This window comes from Lontra canadensis, unplaced genomic scaffold, assembly GCF_010015895.1.
Source record: "Lontra canadensis isolate GAN:19392208 unplaced genomic scaffold, GSC_riverotter_1.0 scaffold125, whole genome shotgun sequence".
Taxonomy (NCBI): domain Eukaryota; kingdom Metazoa; phylum Chordata; class Mammalia; order Carnivora; family Mustelidae; genus Lontra; species Lontra canadensis.
In genome coordinates this window covers 4,279,150-4,297,743 of record NW_022631119.1, presented here as the reverse complement: position 1 = coordinate 4,297,743, position 18,594 = coordinate 4,279,150, and the positions used below count along the sequence as shown (strand labels likewise).

General features: G+C 54.9%; 2 protein-coding genes across 4 annotated transcripts; one reads left to right on the top strand and one right to left on the bottom strand.

Annotated features, from left to right (window-relative positions):
* Window positions 1-1,571: 1,571 nt before the first annotated feature.
* Window positions 1,572-8,503, top strand: YIF1B (Yip1 interacting factor homolog B, membrane trafficking protein). Of its 3 annotated transcripts, none has more exons than XM_032842035.1 (8): window positions 1,572-1,658; window positions 5,121-5,359; window positions 5,444-5,548; window positions 5,751-5,829; window positions 5,964-6,021; window positions 7,117-7,272; window positions 7,366-7,459; window positions 8,308-8,503. In XM_032842035.1, exons 1-8 carry the CDS (start codon window positions 1,607-1,609, stop codon window positions 8,461-8,463), a joined length of 939 nt encoding a protein of 312 aa, XP_032697926.1. In that variant the 5' UTR covers window positions 1,572-1,606; the 3' UTR covers window positions 8,464-8,503. The 3 variants fall into 3 exon arrangements, with proteins under 3 accessions (XP_032697926.1, XP_032697927.1, XP_032697929.1); XM_032842036.1 differs by having other exon boundaries at window positions 1,576-1,649; XM_032842038.1 differs by lacking the exon at window positions 1,572-1,658 and adding an exon at window positions 1,726-1,818.
* Window positions 8,504-8,756: 253 nt separating this feature from the next.
* CUNH19orf33 (chromosome unknown C19orf33 homolog) lies at window positions 8,757-9,553 on the bottom strand. Its single transcript, XM_032842040.1, has 4 exons — window positions 9,418-9,553; window positions 9,198-9,304; window positions 9,025-9,099; window positions 8,757-8,911 (listed from the first exon to the last, which is right to left on the bottom strand). Exons 1-4 carry the CDS (start codon window positions 9,437-9,439, stop codon window positions 8,801-8,803), a joined length of 315 nt encoding a protein of 104 aa, XP_032697931.1. The 5' UTR covers window positions 9,440-9,553; the 3' UTR covers window positions 8,757-8,800.
* Between the last annotated feature and the right edge of the window lie 9,041 nt (window positions 9,554-18,594).

Below are 18,594 nucleotides of genomic sequence, written 5' to 3'. Positions count from 1 at the left end.
AAGAGAGCTTCCTAAAGAAAGGGATGTCTGGACTGAGGCATTAAGGGAGAACAGGAGTGAGCCAGGGTCCCTCTTCCTAGCAGAACCACAGTATACCCCTCTATTTAGGGGGGTGGGAGTTCTTCCCTGGTCCCTGTTTTTTTCCACATACACTTCCAGCTGTAACTCAGTACTCTCCCTAACGGCCATTGGAGGGCAGCCAGGAATCCCGACCACATAAGAATGGCAAAGGAGCAGGGCTTGGGACCTGGCTTGGACACACCCCAGCTGGTTCTATTTATGAAGCTGTGACAGTTCTAGGGACAGAGCCCAACTTGAGGCTGACAACCCACAGGAAGAGACACTTGATAATAAAAAACAGAAAAACAGCAGCTGCCAGTGATCACAGGCTTACACTATGTCAGGCCCTGTGGACAGAGTGGCCTTGTAGTGAATCCTCAACCTCTCCTATATCATTCCCATTAAACAGATGAGAACATTTAGGCTGAAAAAGGGTCCAGTCGCACAACTGGTAAGGGGTAAATATGAGGCCAGCTGGAAGCCAAAACGCTTCCTTTATTAATACTGTGAATATCACAAAATATTCACGGAAGAACTTAAGACAGGGAAAGCTGCGGATGAAAAATGGTGGGGGGAGAGCTGGATGCTAAGCCAGGGGTCCAGAGGAGGAATGGGGGTACCTCAGTCATGAAAAAAGGACCGCGACTGAGCCAGGACTCATAACTGAGAGGCCAGACCAGTCCTCGAGGTCCCTAGAAAAGACATCTCAGAGGAGGAAATGGAAAGCCACAGTGACAGGGTCACTTGCTGACATCCTTCCGGAGTCCTATCACTGCCCAGAAGTAGCTTCTACCGTTACTTTTGCCTGAGACAGGCGGAGGGGACTGAGGGACAGAGAAAGGGGAAAGAAAGGGGGACACTGAGGGACAGAGAGAGACTAAGGAGCCTCCATTTTTAGGATTGCTCGCTTGCGGGTGTGCCTCTGCGTGCTCCTTGTGGCTGGAGGTTGTGCAGTAGTTTTGGCAAACCCGCCGAAGCCAGGTCGCGACGCAAGAGCATTTTTACGACACCTGGTTCTTCCTACCTAATTTATCAGGTGCCCTTTTCTCACTCTAAATACTCACCTTAATACTTAAGGTCTGCCGAAATTGTATAAGCGTTAGAGTCTGCACAACTCCGCTTAGCCCCCTCGAGAATACAAATGGATCTCTCCTCCCCCGCTCCACACCCTTCCCTGGCTCCCCAAAGCTCTCAGCGACCCAAATCGATCGTCTGTCTCCATTTCCCGTCGGTCTCATCCCTCGATGCCTACACTTCCCATCATGCACGATAGAGCCAACTCCTAGGATTGTCCTCGGCCCCGCCCTCCGGCTAAACTAGTGCTCACTCTTGCCTTCCGCCACCGGCCTCCAGTCCCCGCCTCTTACCCACTGCCAACTCGTAAAGGCCTCCGCGAGGGGCGTGGCCTCTGAGCTATCTTGACACCCATTGGCTGTCGTGTCGTCGGTGGGCCGTGGCTACGGGAGCCGGGCGGGCACATTTCGAACCGTGGCTGGGGCGGCGGCGGCTGCGGCTGCGGCGGCTGCGACGGTTGCGACGGTGAAGGATGCACCCGGCAGGCTTGGCGGCGGCGGGGACGCCCCGGCAGCGTAAGTGGCGTACGTGGCCAGTCGTGGAGATCTGGGCGGTGGGGGTGGGGTGGCTGGCGGGGGCGTGGCGGGGCTCCACGGCAGTTGGCGAGGTCGCTGCAGGTCGGAGGTCACGGGGTCAGGGAGCTGGAGCTTCGGGGTGTGCACTGCACTGGGATGCCAGGACCGGGTAGGGGGCGCGTTGGGGTCGATCCTTCTTTAGGAAATTCCTTTGGAAGAAAACAACTTTGGGCAGGATATTGTGCTGTGCAGGAAAACGGGACTTTCATTCATTTGCAGTTAGCGATCAGCCTTTTCCCCAGCCTCCGGTGGCCTCGGGCTGTCGCCCACGCTCCGCAGGACCCTTCGTGAGCTGAGAGGACCCTGTTTACCTCTCATTTAAGATTTGAACCTGTATATCTTGTACTCTACACTCCTTTTTCCGTCTCTTAATTTGTATCTCTCTTGAAGTTATTCATCTCGGCGAGTGCGCGTGCATCTCATTTCTTCCTTGAGCAGATCCTGCCTCAGCTCCCCTAGGGCCAGGCAGGACCTGTGCTGGAATCTGGGTACCTGGTAATAACCAGCCTAGCAGTAGTCCTTGGTAACTTCCAACTCCGAGTTTAGCGGTGAGACAGATGCTAAACTCGGAACAAGCAAGTCAGCCGGAAAATGTGGGGAGTGATTTTTCCCTGTAAAGGGAAGAATCCAGGATGCAGTGGAGGTTCAGAGGCCTGATGTCCTCATTCCTCCCTTCAGCCATTAATAAGGTGCATGGTGGGCCACGTGGTGGGTGATGCTGTGGCCACAGCCCTGGTTCCTGTCCTCAGGGAGCTACCAGTACAGAGCCTCAGTGCTATGTTGCAGGTGTTAATCAATCGTGGGAAGATATTCCACAGTGCTGGCACTGCATGTTCCAAGGCCTGTGTGGGCCAGGAGCTTGGCAGAGTCGGGGCCCAAGAGGCCAGTGTGTGACTGGGTGCAGTGAGGCCCAAGTGGTAGCAAACGAAGGTGGCTGGCCAGGCTGGGGTCATGCCAGGCCTTGTAGGCCTGTAGATTTTATTCCCAGCACAGTGGGGACTGATCTTAGGCAGGGGACAAGAGATGTTTCCTTGCACATTTAAGATCACTGTGGCTGCTGACTGGAGAGAAGGTTGGCAGAGCAAGAACGGGCAGGGGGATTTAGGAGGAGGACATTTAAGTCACGTTCAAGACCATGGAGTCTGCAAGGGGAAGGTAAACATTGAAACATAGTGGGTGAGAACTGGCGATTAGGTGGTTGGGTGCCAGAGAGAAGGGGAATCAGAGGCTTGGACACTGGGGGGAGGGCACTGTCGGGAGCTGGACGGACCTGGGTGTGGGGCCAGGAGAGAAGTGGTGGCTGGAGACAGGGCCCACCGCCCAAGGCGCACAGTGGCTGGGAAAGCCGCGGGTGGGTGAGAGGCAAAGCCAGAAGTGTGCAAAACTGGGCCACACGTTTCAGGAAGCTAAAAAAGAAAAAGTGCTGGGTGGAGAGTGACCAAACTGGAGACCCTCAGCTCTGGAAAGGCAGGACTTTTGGTCTTTTTGATCATTGCTCTGTCCACCACGCCTGCAGCAGAGCCTAACACACAGGGGTGCTTAAGAGATGTTTGTGGGGCTCAGGAAAGAGGAGGAGGTGGGTGCTGTGTCTCGGAAGCCAAAAGAGCAGAGAGCACGGGGGCGTCACATGCTGCTCGAGCCGGGTGTTAGTGGCTAATGGCCTTGGGCTGGCAGTGTCGAGGGGTGTTTAGGAGGTCAGTGGGAGGCAGAACCCCAAATACTGAGAGCTGAAGAGGTGCAACAGGGAGGAAGGAAGGGCTTGCACTGAAGGGGCAGGGGGAAAGGCCGGTGAGCCTTGGGCTTAAGTGGGTTGGGATCAGTGCTGCTGGCTTTGGGATTGGGCGCCCTTGGATCTGTCTTCAGGCGACAGATAACTGAGAGGAAGAGTTGAGGGCCTTGTAATTGACAGTAAGGGGCAGGGATGGACAGGCCAGGGCTTGAGGAGTTAATGAGCATCACTGGGCTTTGGGCCATGAACTATTCCACGGAAGAGAGAACTGAAATGAGGACAGAGTCAGCACACAGATTATCGAGTTCCTCTCCCCCATCCAACTGTAACCCTCTTACCTGCTCCCTGGATCCACGGTGGCGCTTGGGACACAGGAGGAGCTCACTCAGTAACTGCTGGGTTGGCGTTGCTTCCGGGTTGGGAGCAGGGACCCTGGGGCCAGAGCGCTGGGTTCAAATTCATCCTTTCCACATTCCCTTTCTCTTCTCTCATCCTTACCCTACCCTGACTAAGCACGCCTCCAGCAAGTCCTGACCTTCCGACCCGCAGGCCCCTCTCCACCATTGCCCCTACCCCTCCATCCCTTCTTCTCCCCCCACGACTCCCCCACTGGAGCAGTTCCCTCCCTCCCCCTACCCCCCCACCCCAATCTGTTACCCACAAGAAGCCAGAGGGACCTTTTAAAAACTTGAAGCCTGGCTCTGCTCCATTCTGGCCCAGTGACTTTGGGCAAGGGCCCGAACCTCTCTGGGGCTGGCTTTTCCTGTCTGTAAAGCAGGGGCGGGGGGTGGGGGTGGACAATAGCACTGACGCAGATAAATGAGTTAGTCCATTGTGCGTAGAACACTGCCCAGGATGTGGCAAGTGCTCACTTTGGGTTTAATTACCTTTAACATCGAGCAGGCCTGCCTGGGCTAGAGTCCTGTCCCGTCACTCGCTCAGCCTGGCGCTGCACATAGGTCATCCCCACCCCCGCCCTCCCCCCATCCTGGCCTGTCACCACCTCTGTAACTTGGGGTGGGCCCTCATTTCTCAGCATTTCATCAGCCCTCTACTCCAGCTCTGTGTTAGGGGCTGGGGATCCAGGCATGAACAAAACCAAGCTCCCCACCTTGGGGGACTCCCATTTGAGTGGGGAGACAGTGAACAAAATAAAGCAAGTGGCCAGTGTATGAGCTAGTGTGTTCTGGGTATAGTAAGTGCACCAGGGAAGGGGGATGGGGAGTGCTGTCAAGGACCATGTGGTCGGAGACAGGATGGTAGGGAAGGCATTGCAGAGCCAAGACCTCAAGGAGGGGAGGGAGCCATGGGGAGGGGGTGGGGGAGCATTCGGGCAGAGAACAGCCCTTGCAAAGGCCCTGAGGTGGAGCATGCCTGGTGTCTTCGCTGGCCACTGAAGCCCATGTAGCTAGAGCCAACAAGGAGGGGAGCGCAAAGGGAGACACTGACCGAGACCCTGTTTGTAAAAGGCTTAGGACAGGATCCTGTGGACAGCAGGCCCAGCACAAAGTAGCTCTCGACATCATCGTCACTGTGGTGATTTGGATGGATTGAGGACAGACAGACAGAGTCCACCCCGCGCCTGCCTCGACGCCCATCTGACCTGCAAACCAGGGCTTCATGGCAGATGGAGGAGAGCGCCTACGGCCTGAATGACGCCCCCCCACCCTCTTCCCCTGCAGCGTCCAAGCGGAGGATCCCAGTGTCCCAGCCCGGCATGGCCGACCCCCACCAGCTCTTCGATGATACAAGTTCGACCCAGAGCCAAGGCTACAGGGCCCAGAGAGCACCTGGTGGCCTGGGCTACCCTGCAGCCTCCGCCTCGACCCAGGCTGCCTTCCTGGCGGATCCTGTGTCCAATATGGCCATGGCCTACGGGAGCAGCCTGGCTGCCCAGGGCAAGGAGCTGGTGGATAAGAACGTGAGTGCACTGGGCTGCCCCGGGTTGGGGGAAGGCGGGGGCCGTGAGGCCAGGGCTTCAGGCTTGGGTTCTGCCTCCCCCTAGATCGACCGCTTCATCCCTGTCACCAAGCTCAAGTACTACTTTGCTGTGGACACCATGTATGTGGGCAAAAAGCTGGGCCTGCTCGTCTTCCCCTACCTGCACCAGGTCAGCACTGCGCCATGGAGGGCAACGCCATCCGAGGAGGGGGATCGTCTGGGGCTGGTGGGGGGTGGGGGTAGAGGGTGAGTCAGAGGCCAGGCAGGTATTGGGTGTAGGGGGGGTAGGTCTGCCCCGAGAGGGGGCCTGGAAGCAGCATGGGAGGAGCCCACTCTGTGGGTCCCACCTGCTCCCCTCACTCTCCCCACAGGACTGGGAAGTGCAGTACCAGCAAGACACACCTGTGGCCCCCCGCTTTGACGTCAATGCTCCTGACCTCTACATTCCAGGTCTCCTCCTCCCCATCACTGCCCCGCACCCTCCTCCCTCTGGGTGGGCACGTCTAGGGCAGAGGTCTAGGTGCCCAGTGGCCTGGGATGGTCCATCTTCCTCTGACCAGTGTCTGTGTGTCTGCCTCCCACAGCTATGGCTTTCATCACTTATGTCTTGGTGGCTGGCCTGGCGCTGGGGACCCAGGATAGGTAAGGGAGGCCTGGGGTAGGCAGAGTGGGGTGAGGTTTGGGGGGCTGAGGGACAGTCAGGAAGGTCTCTTGGATCTGTCTTGGAACAGCACCACCACGCACCCATCTGGTCCAGGACAGAGCCCTTGGGGTCACGGTCAGTGTCACCCTCGCCTCCTCCCTTGCTTTCCACCCACATGCAGCCCATCACCACACCTGTGGTGGGTGACTCCATCCTTTTTAGCCTCCACCACCAGATCCAGCTCCTCCTCACTGCCTCCTAACCAGCTGCTTTGCTCACAGGCCCTCTGTACCCTGACTCCAACAGCAGCCAGGAAGATCTGGTCTGAGACCTGGGTCTGGCCCTGTCTACCCTGCTCAGAAGCTGCCCAGAGCTCTCCCATCCCCAGATCTAGCCCTGGCTCCTTAGTCTCACGCACTGCACTGCCTCCCTGCAGCCTCTCTCTGTCCTGACTCAGAGTCCTGACTCTGCTTCACCATTCTAGTCCTTGTTCCATCCTCCAGAGGGCCTGGTGCTGTCCATTCCCACCCCAGGGCCTTTGCACATCCAATTCCCTTTGCTCCAGAGTATGTTCCTCCCTTGCATCACCTGCTGAGCACCTGCTCACCTGCGATGTCTCAACTCTGGTGTCAGTTACTTGGGGAAGTCTTCCCACCCCCAACTGGGTGAAGCTCCCACATCTCGCTCATAGGCTCCAGTTCATTTCTTTTGTGGCACTGAACTGTCATTAGAATCAGTTAATTGTTGTACTTGGGATATGGCAGAGGCCATGGTCCTTCCCTGCCAGTCAACTCCTTATTCCTTCAGGCCTTAGCTCAGGTGTCTTCTCCTCTGGGGGTGCCCTCTCTGACACCTTCTCCTGAGTGGGTCAGGCACTTCCCATGCCCTGTGCTTCCCTCATCCCAGCCCCAACCTCTCGGAGCTGTCACTGAGGACAGGTCCACCTTCCCTGGCACGAGATTTCCAGGAAGATAGAGTCCAGATCCCTCTTGGTCACTGTTCAATCTCTAGCCCCACCCAACACAGGCTGTCCCCAGCTGGATGCTCTGGGAGGGTGTGAGCCGGCCATCAGGGTGACAGCCTGGTGCCCGCAGGTTCTCCCCAGACCTCCTCGGGCTGCAGGCAAGCTCTGCGTTGGCCTGGCTGACCCTGGAGGTGCTGGCCATCCTGCTCAGTCTCTACCTGGTCACTGTCAACACTGACCTCACCACTATCGATCTGGTGGCCTTCTTGGGCTACAAATATGTTGGGTGAGTAACCCCCTCCCACTTCCCACCCCACCCCCCACCACCGCCCCAGCCCTGAGGCCTTGCCCTCAGACCAGCCTTCCCCTCTCTCCCCAGGATGATTGGCGGGGTCCTTATGGGCCTGCTCTTTGGGAAGATTGGCTACTACCTGGTGCTGGGCTGGTGCTGTGTGTCTATCTTTGTGTTCATGGTGAGCCGGGTGGGGCTAGGGAGGAGGAGGGTTGAGGGCACAAGCCCTGAGTTGGGGTCCCCTGGGGCATCCAAGCAGAGGATGTTAGGCAAGGAGTTGAGGTGAGAGCACCGTTGCTGAACTGAGGAGGCTTCAAGTGCCTGTCTCAGCCTGGGGGTCAGCAGGGCTTCCTGGAAGAGGGGGTGTCTAAGTTGGGACAGGAAGGCAGAGCAGGAGCCAGCCGGCCTGTCATGCTGGGCTCTCAGCCTCACACCACCCTTCCATGGTGGGCTCTCCTGCCAGAGTTTGTTAGGATGAAAAGAGGTTTGGTACCCTTGGAAACAGCTTCTCTGGATCCCCAACAAATTCCTTCCTCTCTTTAAACATGTTTCCCGTTTTGCAGAAAGGGGGGTGATGATAAGGGCACCCCAGGGCCCTGGGAGTAGGCCGTGTGAGCAGGTGTGAGGAGCAGAGGGCAAAATTGGTTGGTCAAATCTCACCCTCAGAGAAACTTTGACTTAGAGGTCGTTACTTAAAGGTTAAAAAAACAAAAAACAAAAAACCTTCCTGGCTTGTGTTGAAAACTGTCATCCGGCCAACATAAGCAGGGTGGCAGCAGCCACGGCCGAGCCTGCTGCCCTCCTCGGGTAGGGTATGAAGCTCCGCGTCTCACTCAGCTCAGAACCCTCACATTTGCTCCTGGGCCTTGGGGAGAAGCAAGTCCTCACCATCCCTTAGAGGAAATATGGGGGGGAAACCTGGGCTCCCCACCCAGCGGCCCCGGTGGAGGGAGAGAGGCAGGGCTTGGAAGTACCTGCCGGCGCCTCAGCCCAGCCCGGGACTCAAGGGCGAACCCCCTCCCGCCCCAGATCCGGACGTTGCGGCTGAAGATCCTGGCGGAGGCGGCGGCCGAGGGCGTCCCGGTACGCGGGGCCAGGAACCAGCTGCGCATGTATCTGACCATGGCGGTGGCGGCGGCGCAGCCCCTGCTCATGTACTGGCTCACCTTCCACCTGGTGCGGTGAGGGCGGCCCGGCCCACGCCCCCGGCTGCTGCCGCTCCTCCGCCCGCCGGGGCTCCGGCGTCGCTCCCACCCCGAGACCCTGCCCCCGCACCCCCCGTCGCCGAGGTGCCGAGATCTCCAGCGGCGCCCGCCGCTCGGTAGAGCGGCCGCTGTTCCGGAAACAATAAACGGTGATGGGAACGGCGTGCGCACCTCTTTTTGGCGCGGCCGCCCGGCAGGGGGCAGGCCCTGCCCCGAGAAGGGGGACGGGCGAGGCGGGGCGGGGCCGGTACCCAACTTGGCGACCAGAAGACGACCCGAGAGTCGAGAAAAGATTTAATGAGACTTCACCGGGCCGGTCAGTGAGAAGTCTCCTTTTTCGCCTTCCCTTTCTTTTCCTTCTTTTTCACCTTGGGCTTCTTGACCTTGGCCGGCGTGCTTTCGTGTCCTTGCGAGGCGGCCGCGTGAGGCTGTGGAGCCGAGAGTGAAGGGGATGGAAGGGGAGAGCCAGGGTTAGGACGGTGAGACGACTGGCCGGGACTCTCCCCTCACTTGGAGCGCCTGCTCGCGGGGAGCCTCTTACCTTTCCTTCCATGTCCGAGTCGCTGGAGCTGCCGCTGCTGCTACTGGAGTCCGAGGAGCTGCGGTGACCGTGGCCCTGCCAGTTGGGAGGCGAAGCAGTGAGGCTGGGACCGCTGACCCCGCCGCTGTCCCCTTCATCCTGGGAGGGATGTGCCTGGTCCTAAGGTGCCTTACCCTTGGTTTATCAGCCGCCCCTGTCTCTGACGCGCCCTGAACTTTGTGGGGGCCGTGTTTATGGTCTCCCCCCTGGCCCGTCCCCTGGGTCTTCTTGGAGTCTAGGGCTGTGGAGAGAAGTTGGGTGGGTTGGTGCAGGTGCTGCGCATGCGCCCTTGAAGGAGGTTGCTGGATTTTAGCCTGGCCCCCTGTGTCTCAAATGCCCCACTTCCCAGCTCACCTGCGGCCAAGTCGAACTCCATGGTGGTGAGAGGAGGTCTGTGGGGAGAGCCGCGAGTGCCCGGAGGGCAGGGGGAAGGACGAGGGGAGGAGCAGCGGGAACTGCCTGCCCAGGGACTTCTGAGGAGCCCCACCCAACCTGGGTCAGAGTCCTTAGCCTTGACTCATAGCCGCTCCCCAGCACCACCCAGCTTTTTTTCTGTGGGAAATGGGGTGGGTGGACAGTTGATTGCTAAATTTCCACCTGGTGAGCCTTGGCAAGTGAGGGGGGTTGCTGTGTGGGCAACTGTAGATATCTGGGGAGAGGGCTGGAGCCGTCACCCGCTTTCCCCAAAGGGTCAGATGCCTGCTTTTGAAGAAATAAGAGGGCGCCTCCCAGGGCCCTCTGTACCATTGTAACGCTAACACTCTGTACTTAACTGCGGGCCAGGCACTGGTCCAAGGGCGTCACGCACCATAGCTCCTTTTTTTTTTTTTTAAGATTTTATTTGATTTATTTGACAGAGATCACAAGTAGGCAGAGAGCCAGGCAGAGAGGTGGGGGTGGGGAAGCAGGCTCCCTGCTGAGCAGAAAGACCCTGAGATTATGACCTGAGCTGAAGGCAGAGGCTTAACCCACTGAGCCGCCCAGGCGCCCCACATTAGCTCGCTTTAACCACCCCGGATGGCTTTGTGAGAAGCTATGCCCTAAGGGGTTAAGTGCGGGAACTTGGAACCGACCTCCTGAATTTGAAGACCCACTATATCACTCAGTAGTGGGATGAGCTCAGAAGTCATTTTGCCCGTCTGTGCCTCAGTTTCTTCGTGTACATGGCAGCCTCCTTATGGGGTTGTTGTCATGGATTCGTTTCTAGGACTGTGCTCGGCACAGTTCTAGAAACGAATCCACAGCTTGTAAGATAATGTTTAGGCTTTTTAAATTAGAAGGTATGTATTAGTTACTATCCCTATTTTACCCATGAGACCACTGAGACCAAACAAGGTGACAAGGGGCCAGTATAGTATGAATGGCTAGAGCTGGGATTCACACCCAGTGTGGCTCAAGTCCAAGGCTCTGGCCCCTGTGGCTCTCCCTGGAGGGCTCCCCAAGCTGGGCTGTGCCAGTCAGGCTGCTGGGAGGGGGTGGGGAGGGGAGGCCTGAGCCATCCCTTCCCCTTGCTGTGAGGCCAGCTCTGCCACCAGCAGCTGGGCCCCCACATTGACGGGACCCAGGCAGGCAGGAGTGACAGCTGGGGCCTGGGGATGAAGAGAACCCGTGCACTCAGGTCTCTGCTCTAAGGCACATTCCTCAGAGAGGCCTGCCCTGACTGCTGGCTCCACATGGCCTGTCACTTCTGACCTCTTTCCCCTGCTTGATGACCAGCTTAGCCCTTAAAGGCAATAAAAGTTATCTTTATCGTCAATTTCTTCAACATGTATTTGCTGAGTACCTACTATGTGCCTGGCACAGCTCAGCTGCTGAGGATACAGAGGTTAACAAAACTAGCAAAAGCCCAGCCACATGGGACTTGATATTCTAGTGGGGGAAACAAGGTGTAAAATGTACAGAATGTTGAAAACAACTGGAAATGAAGATTTCTATGAGTTGGTAAGTGGATATACAAAATGTGAATACATAACAGGACTCTACTCCACCAAACAAAGGAATGCACTGACATGTACTGCATTGTGCAGAAACGTTCTGCCCAGGCGCAAGTAGCTAGGCCCAAAGGACCACATACTGTTGTTGGCCAGAGCTCACATTGAGTGTTCAGAGAAGGGTTACTGAGGCAGCAGGTCAGGGGGTGCTGGATGCTGCACGGGAGATGGGGATTAACTATGAGCATGAGAGCTAATTGTGGGGGATGAAAACATGTTTGAAAACTGATTTATGGTAGTAATTCCACCACTTGGTAAAAATGATTAAAAACTGGGGCGCCTGGGTGATGCAGTCAGTTAAGTGTCCCACTCTTGGTTTAGGCTCAGGTCATGATCTGTGTGTGGTGGGATCAAGCCCCATGTTGGGCTCCATGCTCAGCAAGGAGTCCGTGCAAGGTTCTCTCTCTTCCTCTCCCTCTGCCCCTCCCTCCAACTTCTCTAAAAATAAGTAAATCTTGAAAAAAAATTATTAGAAGCCCCTGAAGTATACATTTAAAATGGGTGAGTTTTATGTAACTTATGCTTAAGGCATAAGTAATATGTGCTAAGAAGAGAAATACAGTAAGAAAGGGGGCTAGGTAATAACTACATGGTATGTGGGAGAGATATTGGATTTTAGGTAAGAGTTACCAAGGAAAGCTTCACTCAAGTCTTTTTTGAATAAAGATCTGAAGATGAGGGGTGCCTGGGTGCCTCAGTCGGCTGGGCCTCTGCCTTCAGCTCTGGTTGTATGATTGCAGAGTCCCGGGATCTAGCCCATCGGGCTCCCTGCTCAGAGGGAGTGTGCTTCTCCCTCTGCCGCTCTCCCCTCTTCTGCTCTCTCTCAAATAAATACTTTTTTTTTTTTTTTCCAAATAAATACAATCTTTTAAAAAGAAAGATTCTGGGGCACCTGGGTGGCTCAGTGGGTTGAGGCCTCTGCCTTTGGCTCGGGTCGTGATCCCAGGGTCCTGGGATCGAGACCCACATCAGGCTCTCTGCTCCACAGGGAGCCTGCTTCCTCCTCTCTCTCTGCCTGCCTCTCTGCCTAGTTGTGATGTCTCTCTGTCAAATAAATAGAATATTTTTAAAAAATAAATAAATAAAAAGATTCTCTAAAAAAAAAAATCTGAAGATGAGGAGATAAACCATGCAAACACATGGAGGAAGTGTTCTAGGCAGCAGGAATAGCAAGTGCAAAGGTCCCGAGGTGGGAATGTACTTGAGTGATGAACTGCAAGGACTTCCCAGTGGCAGTGAGAATGGAGGGAAAGACACAGGAGAGGCGGGATGGTAGTGGTGGAGAGTTGGGGGACTAGTACATCAAAGGCCTTTGATCTTTACCCCTCCAAATAAGAAGTGGTGGTGAACAATGATTATGGCTTTATGCATAACTGGATGCAGTATATGAGAAGTGTTTTCCCAAGCAAAACAAATTCCACGAGGGTTAGGGACCTTTTCCGCTTTGCTCAGCACCCAGAACTGTGTGACTCAGAATTTGGTACTATCATTTGGTGAACCGGTGAGGTTACCTGATGCCAGGACCGCTGCTAATGTAATGGCAAGGTAGAGCAAGCACAGAGTGCCTAGGAGTTTGTGTTATGGAGGTCAGTCTGCTCAAGGTGAAACCTCACTCTATCCCTTACTGCCCTATGCTAAGTAAGTCAACTAATGTGCACCACAGTTTTGTCCTCTGTAAAACGGCAGACTTACTTCATGAAGTATGGTTGTTTCTGGGGCCTGCCCAGCACAAGGGAAATAGAGGCTCAGCAAATACAAATTTTTATTCACAAACACGATCTCATATGCTTACCTGTGAACCTGGCAGTAGGATCCCATGTTCTGTATGAGGCAGTGGAGCCTCAAAAAAAATGGTCTCGTGTCCAAGGACGCTGGCCTAGTAGACTGCAGATCGGTAGTGGGAGACCTTCCAGACCTAAGACAAAGTAGCTCCTTAACCACTTAGCTAAGACTGTGGGAAGGGTGAATGGGCCCAGGGAAGGGCATGGCCTAATCCTCCGCATTCCCCTCCCTCCCTCACTCCTGCATCATAGTTAGGATGTGGCCACTCTTAGACCAGAAAGAGCCTTAACAAGATAGCTGTACTTTTCTCTCCATAAAATCATCCAGGGACCTAGACTAACTCTAGTTGTTCTGCATCCTTCCCGGGTATGGTCAGAACAAAGAGGGACACTGGCCACCACCATCAGATTCGTGGGAAGGGAAAGGGCAAGTGGAGGGCACACTAGTCCCTTTCAAGGGCCACACCCAGAAGCAGCACCTGTCCCTCTGGCCCCATCAGACCCAAGGTCACATCTAGCAGCAGGGGAGGCTCAGAGAACACAGCTCCAAGTTGGGCAGCCACATATCTCACAAAAATCTGGGGACTTCTTTATAGAAAGGAGGAAAGGGAAAATGGACACGGGAGCCTGTCGGTCATGACTCCCTCTTGGCGGCAGTGAAAATACCCTCATTCCCTGGCTCTAACCCAGAAGACTTACAGATGGAGTCAGATTAAAGCTGGGAAGGTGAATCCAAATGCTCGATGAAAAGCAGGGCTGAGGGCCTAACACAGCCTTCTGCTCTGCTCTTGGGAAAATAGCCCCCACCATTCAGTACTCACCTAGAACACTAAAAGGCACAGGGACAGTAGCTTACAGCCCTCCCCAGGCCCAGCCTGCCCCTGACCTCTAATGGCTCTACCCTCCTCCGCTTGTTTCCTCCTTATTTCTGCCCAACAGGACTCAGTGTTAAGGGTATAAGCAATGCCTTCTCCCCTGTAGGAGAAAGGGACTTGTGTTCCCAACTTGCCTGCAGTGCTGCCATTCCCTAGATCAGCTCCCCCTTTCTCTAGCATTTCACCAGCAGACCCTCTCAGGAGGCTCATCCCAGCCCTGAAGTTTGGACTTAAACCACTTTAGGAAGAGACTGCCGGATGCCAACTTCAGTGGCTAGGGAAGCCAAGGTGGAGTAGGAACAAGGAGTGGGCCGCTGGGACACAGCCCTCCACAGATGTGCTGCGCTCAGTCAACCGCCACGGATCCCTGGAAAAGCAACTTGCTCAAGGCCTGCTTTCCTCTCTTTCCTGAAGTTTACGTGAACGGAGCGCCCTGGTCCTATAGACATCATAATCCTGGGACTGGGATGTTTTCTTTGAACTTAACCACATCCCAGGAGATGGAGCCTTTTAAGCACCCCACATACAGGGACTCCGCTTTCTTTCCCACAAGACCAAAGTGCTACCCTGGCCCTGGCTGTTCTGGAACACTAATGATCACAACATCATAACGCGCCGCCCTTTGGGACAGGCCAAGAGGTGGACAGCCTGGCCGGGGGAAAGCCGAGCTTGGCCACCACCCAGCTGACTGTTGTGTCTGGGATTTGCTTTCACTCTATTTGCAAGCTAACAAGTTAGCCCGTAACTGTTTTCAAAATGCTGGCAGAAGCCGGAGCTTCCTGGATCAGAGGCAAAAAGCCTTGTTACTTGCAGCAAGCAGCCTAGACATCAGCGTGTGTTGGTTTCCTTGGCCCGGTGGGGGGGCAGTGGGTGGTACCCCCAGGAGCAGGACGTGAGCTGGGGGAACCTCCTTACTGACAGTAAGCGGCCGGCAAGCCTGCTCCTTGTCCTAGAGGGAGCTGTTCCCTCATCCCTCAAGGTGCTCACTGCAGACCCAACTCTGAGAAATGGCCCAGGTAAACAGTTGTCAGGGTCACACACTCCTGGCCTGCCCAGGAGGCCTTGTAGCAGCGGGAGACAGACCCCCCGGAGGCCTGTCTCTACCAACAATCCATCCTGCCTGCCTCCTGGTAAATTTTCACGAGTATGCCGCTCTGATTAATCTAACAGCCCGAGAGCGAATGTATTCACTTTCTCTCACACATTTATTTAAAGTGGCCTGCGAACAGGCCTGCCAGCAGCAGCAAGTCCTGCGGGTACACCAGCCTTCTGTCCAGGACCCTTGAAGGAGCGGGCATACTTCAGCCAGCCAGGAGGTAGTCGGAGACCAGTCTATCCTCCACCAGGACCCACACAAGGGACTTCAGACCGACGTGCAGCTCTCTGGTGTCCTTACCAGTAATTGCAAGGCTCCACAGCAACCCTCCTGCCAGACGGGGAGACGCTGTGGCTCATTCTTTCCCACATGCGAACACAGAATCCTGGGGCACAGTGCGCTCCAGGGAAGGATCTGTTAAGCCTGACTTGGACCACCACCTCAGGACACTGGCAGAGGCCGGGGCTGCCTCCCAAGTGTGATTCTGTCATCAGCCAGACTGGAGCAAGGCCATGCAGGTCCAGCGGTCTGTCCTTAACCAGGGTGGGGCCCACATTCAGGGGCTGCCACTGAAGGCGTCAGGCACTGCACTATCATCTGGGCCCAGCCATGTCGCTGGGCCACGCTGCCCAGCACAGGGCTCAGGGGACCAGGTGACTGGCAGATGGTGGTGCAGGATCTAGAGGACAGGCACTGGATGCACCGCCTACTGTCCGGATCTGAGGGGTTCCCTCCCCTGAGGGCTTTCCATCCCAGTAGGTAGGGCTGCCCCTCTCCTATCACCTACTCACCCCCAGACCTTTTGTTTGGAAGGATCCCGTGTGAACACAGCTGGTGTGTTTACGCAGTTCCACACACCATGTGGACCACTGCAAGGAAACTTGGCGAGCAGGGCACTCAACGACCAAGTGGTCACTGCCTTTGCGATTAGGACCAGGCAGTCCAAGGAAGAATCCAGGCAGACTCTTCAAAATTCACGTCGGTTCTTGAGGCCCCCTCTGGTCGGCCGGCCACCCAGAAGGTGCATCAATCAGGTGGGCTGGCTTGACACTGGAGGGGAGAAAGATGCATCTTACGTGTGGATGAGGAGTAAAGAATCCCAAATTTTTCAAAATAGTTTCTGTAGCTCCCAATCCCTCTGACCTGATCTTTAGCCAGGGGATGGCCTAGAAGTAACCCCGTTCTAGGGGCAGCCACAGTCGGTGAACAAACTCCTCACTCAAGTGTATGGAGCAGGAGGGAACGGTGACAGGTCTTTGCTGAGTGACTTTTTAAAAACCCATTCCACTGGGGCACCTGGGTGGCTTAGTGGGTTAAGCCTCTCTGTCTTCAGCTCAGGTCATGATCCCGGGGTCCTGGGATCGAGCCCCGCATCGGGCTCTCTGCTCAGCGGGAAGCCTGCTTCCCCCCCCTCTCTCTCTCGCTGCCTGCCTCTCTGCCTACTTGTGATCTCTGTCAAATTAATAAATAAAAAAATCTTTAAAAAAAAAAATCCATTCCACCACCTGGTGATACCAATAGCCTAGGGATGACAAAGACTGTGAAATGGCCACTGAACACCCTGGCTACTGTCCCACTGTTAGGCAGTCTTTCCAACAAGTGTACCACTATTAGCCTGTAAATGGTCCAGAAAGTCCAGATAGTCCTGGTTTCACTTCAAGGGCCACAGTGGCGTGGCTGGAGTTGGCTGCCCAGGCTGGACAGCAGCCCCAAGGCCTGAAAAAGACACGGTGGTTGAGACACCACTGGCCAGCCAAGCAGAGGCTGCAGGTCCAGCATAGTCCATCGGCCAGGAGCAAGGGGACCATGGGGCCTCCCATTCCGTGAGACAAACGGGACACATGTTGGCAGAAGTGAGTCAGCATGACGACTTCTGCATGGGAAACATGAAAGGACACTGTACGAACCTTAAAAGTTCAGTGGTCTGGGTGGTCTTGATCTTCCTACAACACAAAGTAATTTCCAACAGTTTCTTTTAAAATCTAAACACGGGGGTGCCTGGCTGGCTCAGTCCAGAGGTGCACATGACTCTCTGATTTTGGGGCTGAGTTTGAGACCCACATTGGGTATAGAGATAATTTAATAAAATCTTTAAAAATAAATAGGGGACACCTATGTGGCTCAGTCGGTTAAGCATTTGCTTTCGGCTCAGGTCATGGTCCCAGGGTCCTTGGATCGAGCCCCGCATCAGGCCCCCTGCTCAGTGGGGAGTCTGCTTCTCCTACTCCCTCTGCCCCCTGCCTTGTATTCTCTCTTGCTCTGCTCTAATACACAAAATCTTTACAAACTAAGTAAATAAAAATAAAATCCGCTTTTTATCTTTCACACGACTAAGGGAAAGACAAGTCTTGCTAGAATAGGTGGAGAAAGGCCCCCTGCTCAGCCAGAGGCATCACTGGGCTTGAAGTCCCCTGTAGGGAGCTTGAGGGCGACAGCATAGGTATAGAGGAGAGCTGCCAGCTACTGAGGAGGAATAAGGAGACAGGCAGGAAGGCAGAGGTGGACACCAGCTCTCTAAAGGAGGCTTGCTGAGCACTTCCCTTGGGCCACCCAATGCCTATGATCTCACGTAACCCTCACACCCACCCAGAGTACAGGTGAGGAAACTGGGGGTTCAAAGGAGTTGAGTGACCTGCTCCCTGCTGCACACCTGGAATGGTGGGTGGAGAGTCTCTTCCCAGTACTGCCTCCTTCCTGGGACCACAGGCTCTCTCTGAGCTGGGTCCTCATCTATCTGGGATACAGCAGGCAGGTTTCATCTGCTCACCAACCTCTGAGGCTAGATGGCCAGGCTAGGAAGCTTGGCAGGGAGAGGGCCAGAATCCCCGAGCAACATCTCCGCAAATGAGGAAGACTACAAAGGAGGACGTAAGGTATTTGCCCAACTTGCCTCTGGAACAGAGGTCTAAGCCCTATGGGGTGCAGGTCTCTCCCCCAGTGCACAAAATGTGAGCTTTCTGGCCTGAGGGGATTTCTAGGAAAGGTGAAGGGAAGGAGGCCTTGCTCAGTTTCCTCAGTCACCTGTGCAAGTGTAAGCCCCAGGCCACTTGCCTGACCCCATGGGTTCCCCCAACACTGCTCCACATTCGGGACTATGCGTGTGGACAATGGGGAGGAAGAAAGGAAGAGCCTCCAGAGTTTAGGGTCAGGGAGGGAAGACCCACAGGCAGGCAGCAGAATGGGGGCCAAGCCTGGAGGCCGAATTCAGCCAGGTGGTGGTACCCTGTCCCCATTTCACCGCAGAAGCACATGGGAGACCGGAGAAAGACTGCAGAGCCATGGGGAAAGATTACAATCATGGATGCCAAAGTGATTTTGGTCAAAGCCACTCCAGTCTCAGAAAGGTCTGAGTTTTCCCCTGGCCAGGACACACCCTCAGTCCGGTCCTCCTGTGCCCTCGCAGGCAGTGTCTCAAGGTGTGGGTTAGTCTATAGTGGGTCATTATTTAAAAAACAACAAAACAAAAAAACAAAAACCAACAGAGTGGGGTATGGCTAGACAAAGTGACAGAAGGAAATGCCAGAGATTATCGCAGGTGTTGTTTGGTGAATCTTTATGGGCACTCAGTGGCGATGCAAGATGTATTTCATTCAAAAAGATTTGAAAGAGATATATTTTTTTTAAGGAGGCCATTTCTAGAATGGGACATCTTACATAGTGCTCTATGTTAATTCTGGTAGAGTTTAAATCAGCAATCCTATAAAGAAAGAAAGCACTTGCTGAAATTTATTTTAAAAGGAAGACCCTTTTTATTAAACTTGCACATTTTCTTCTCTTCCTTTCAAAAT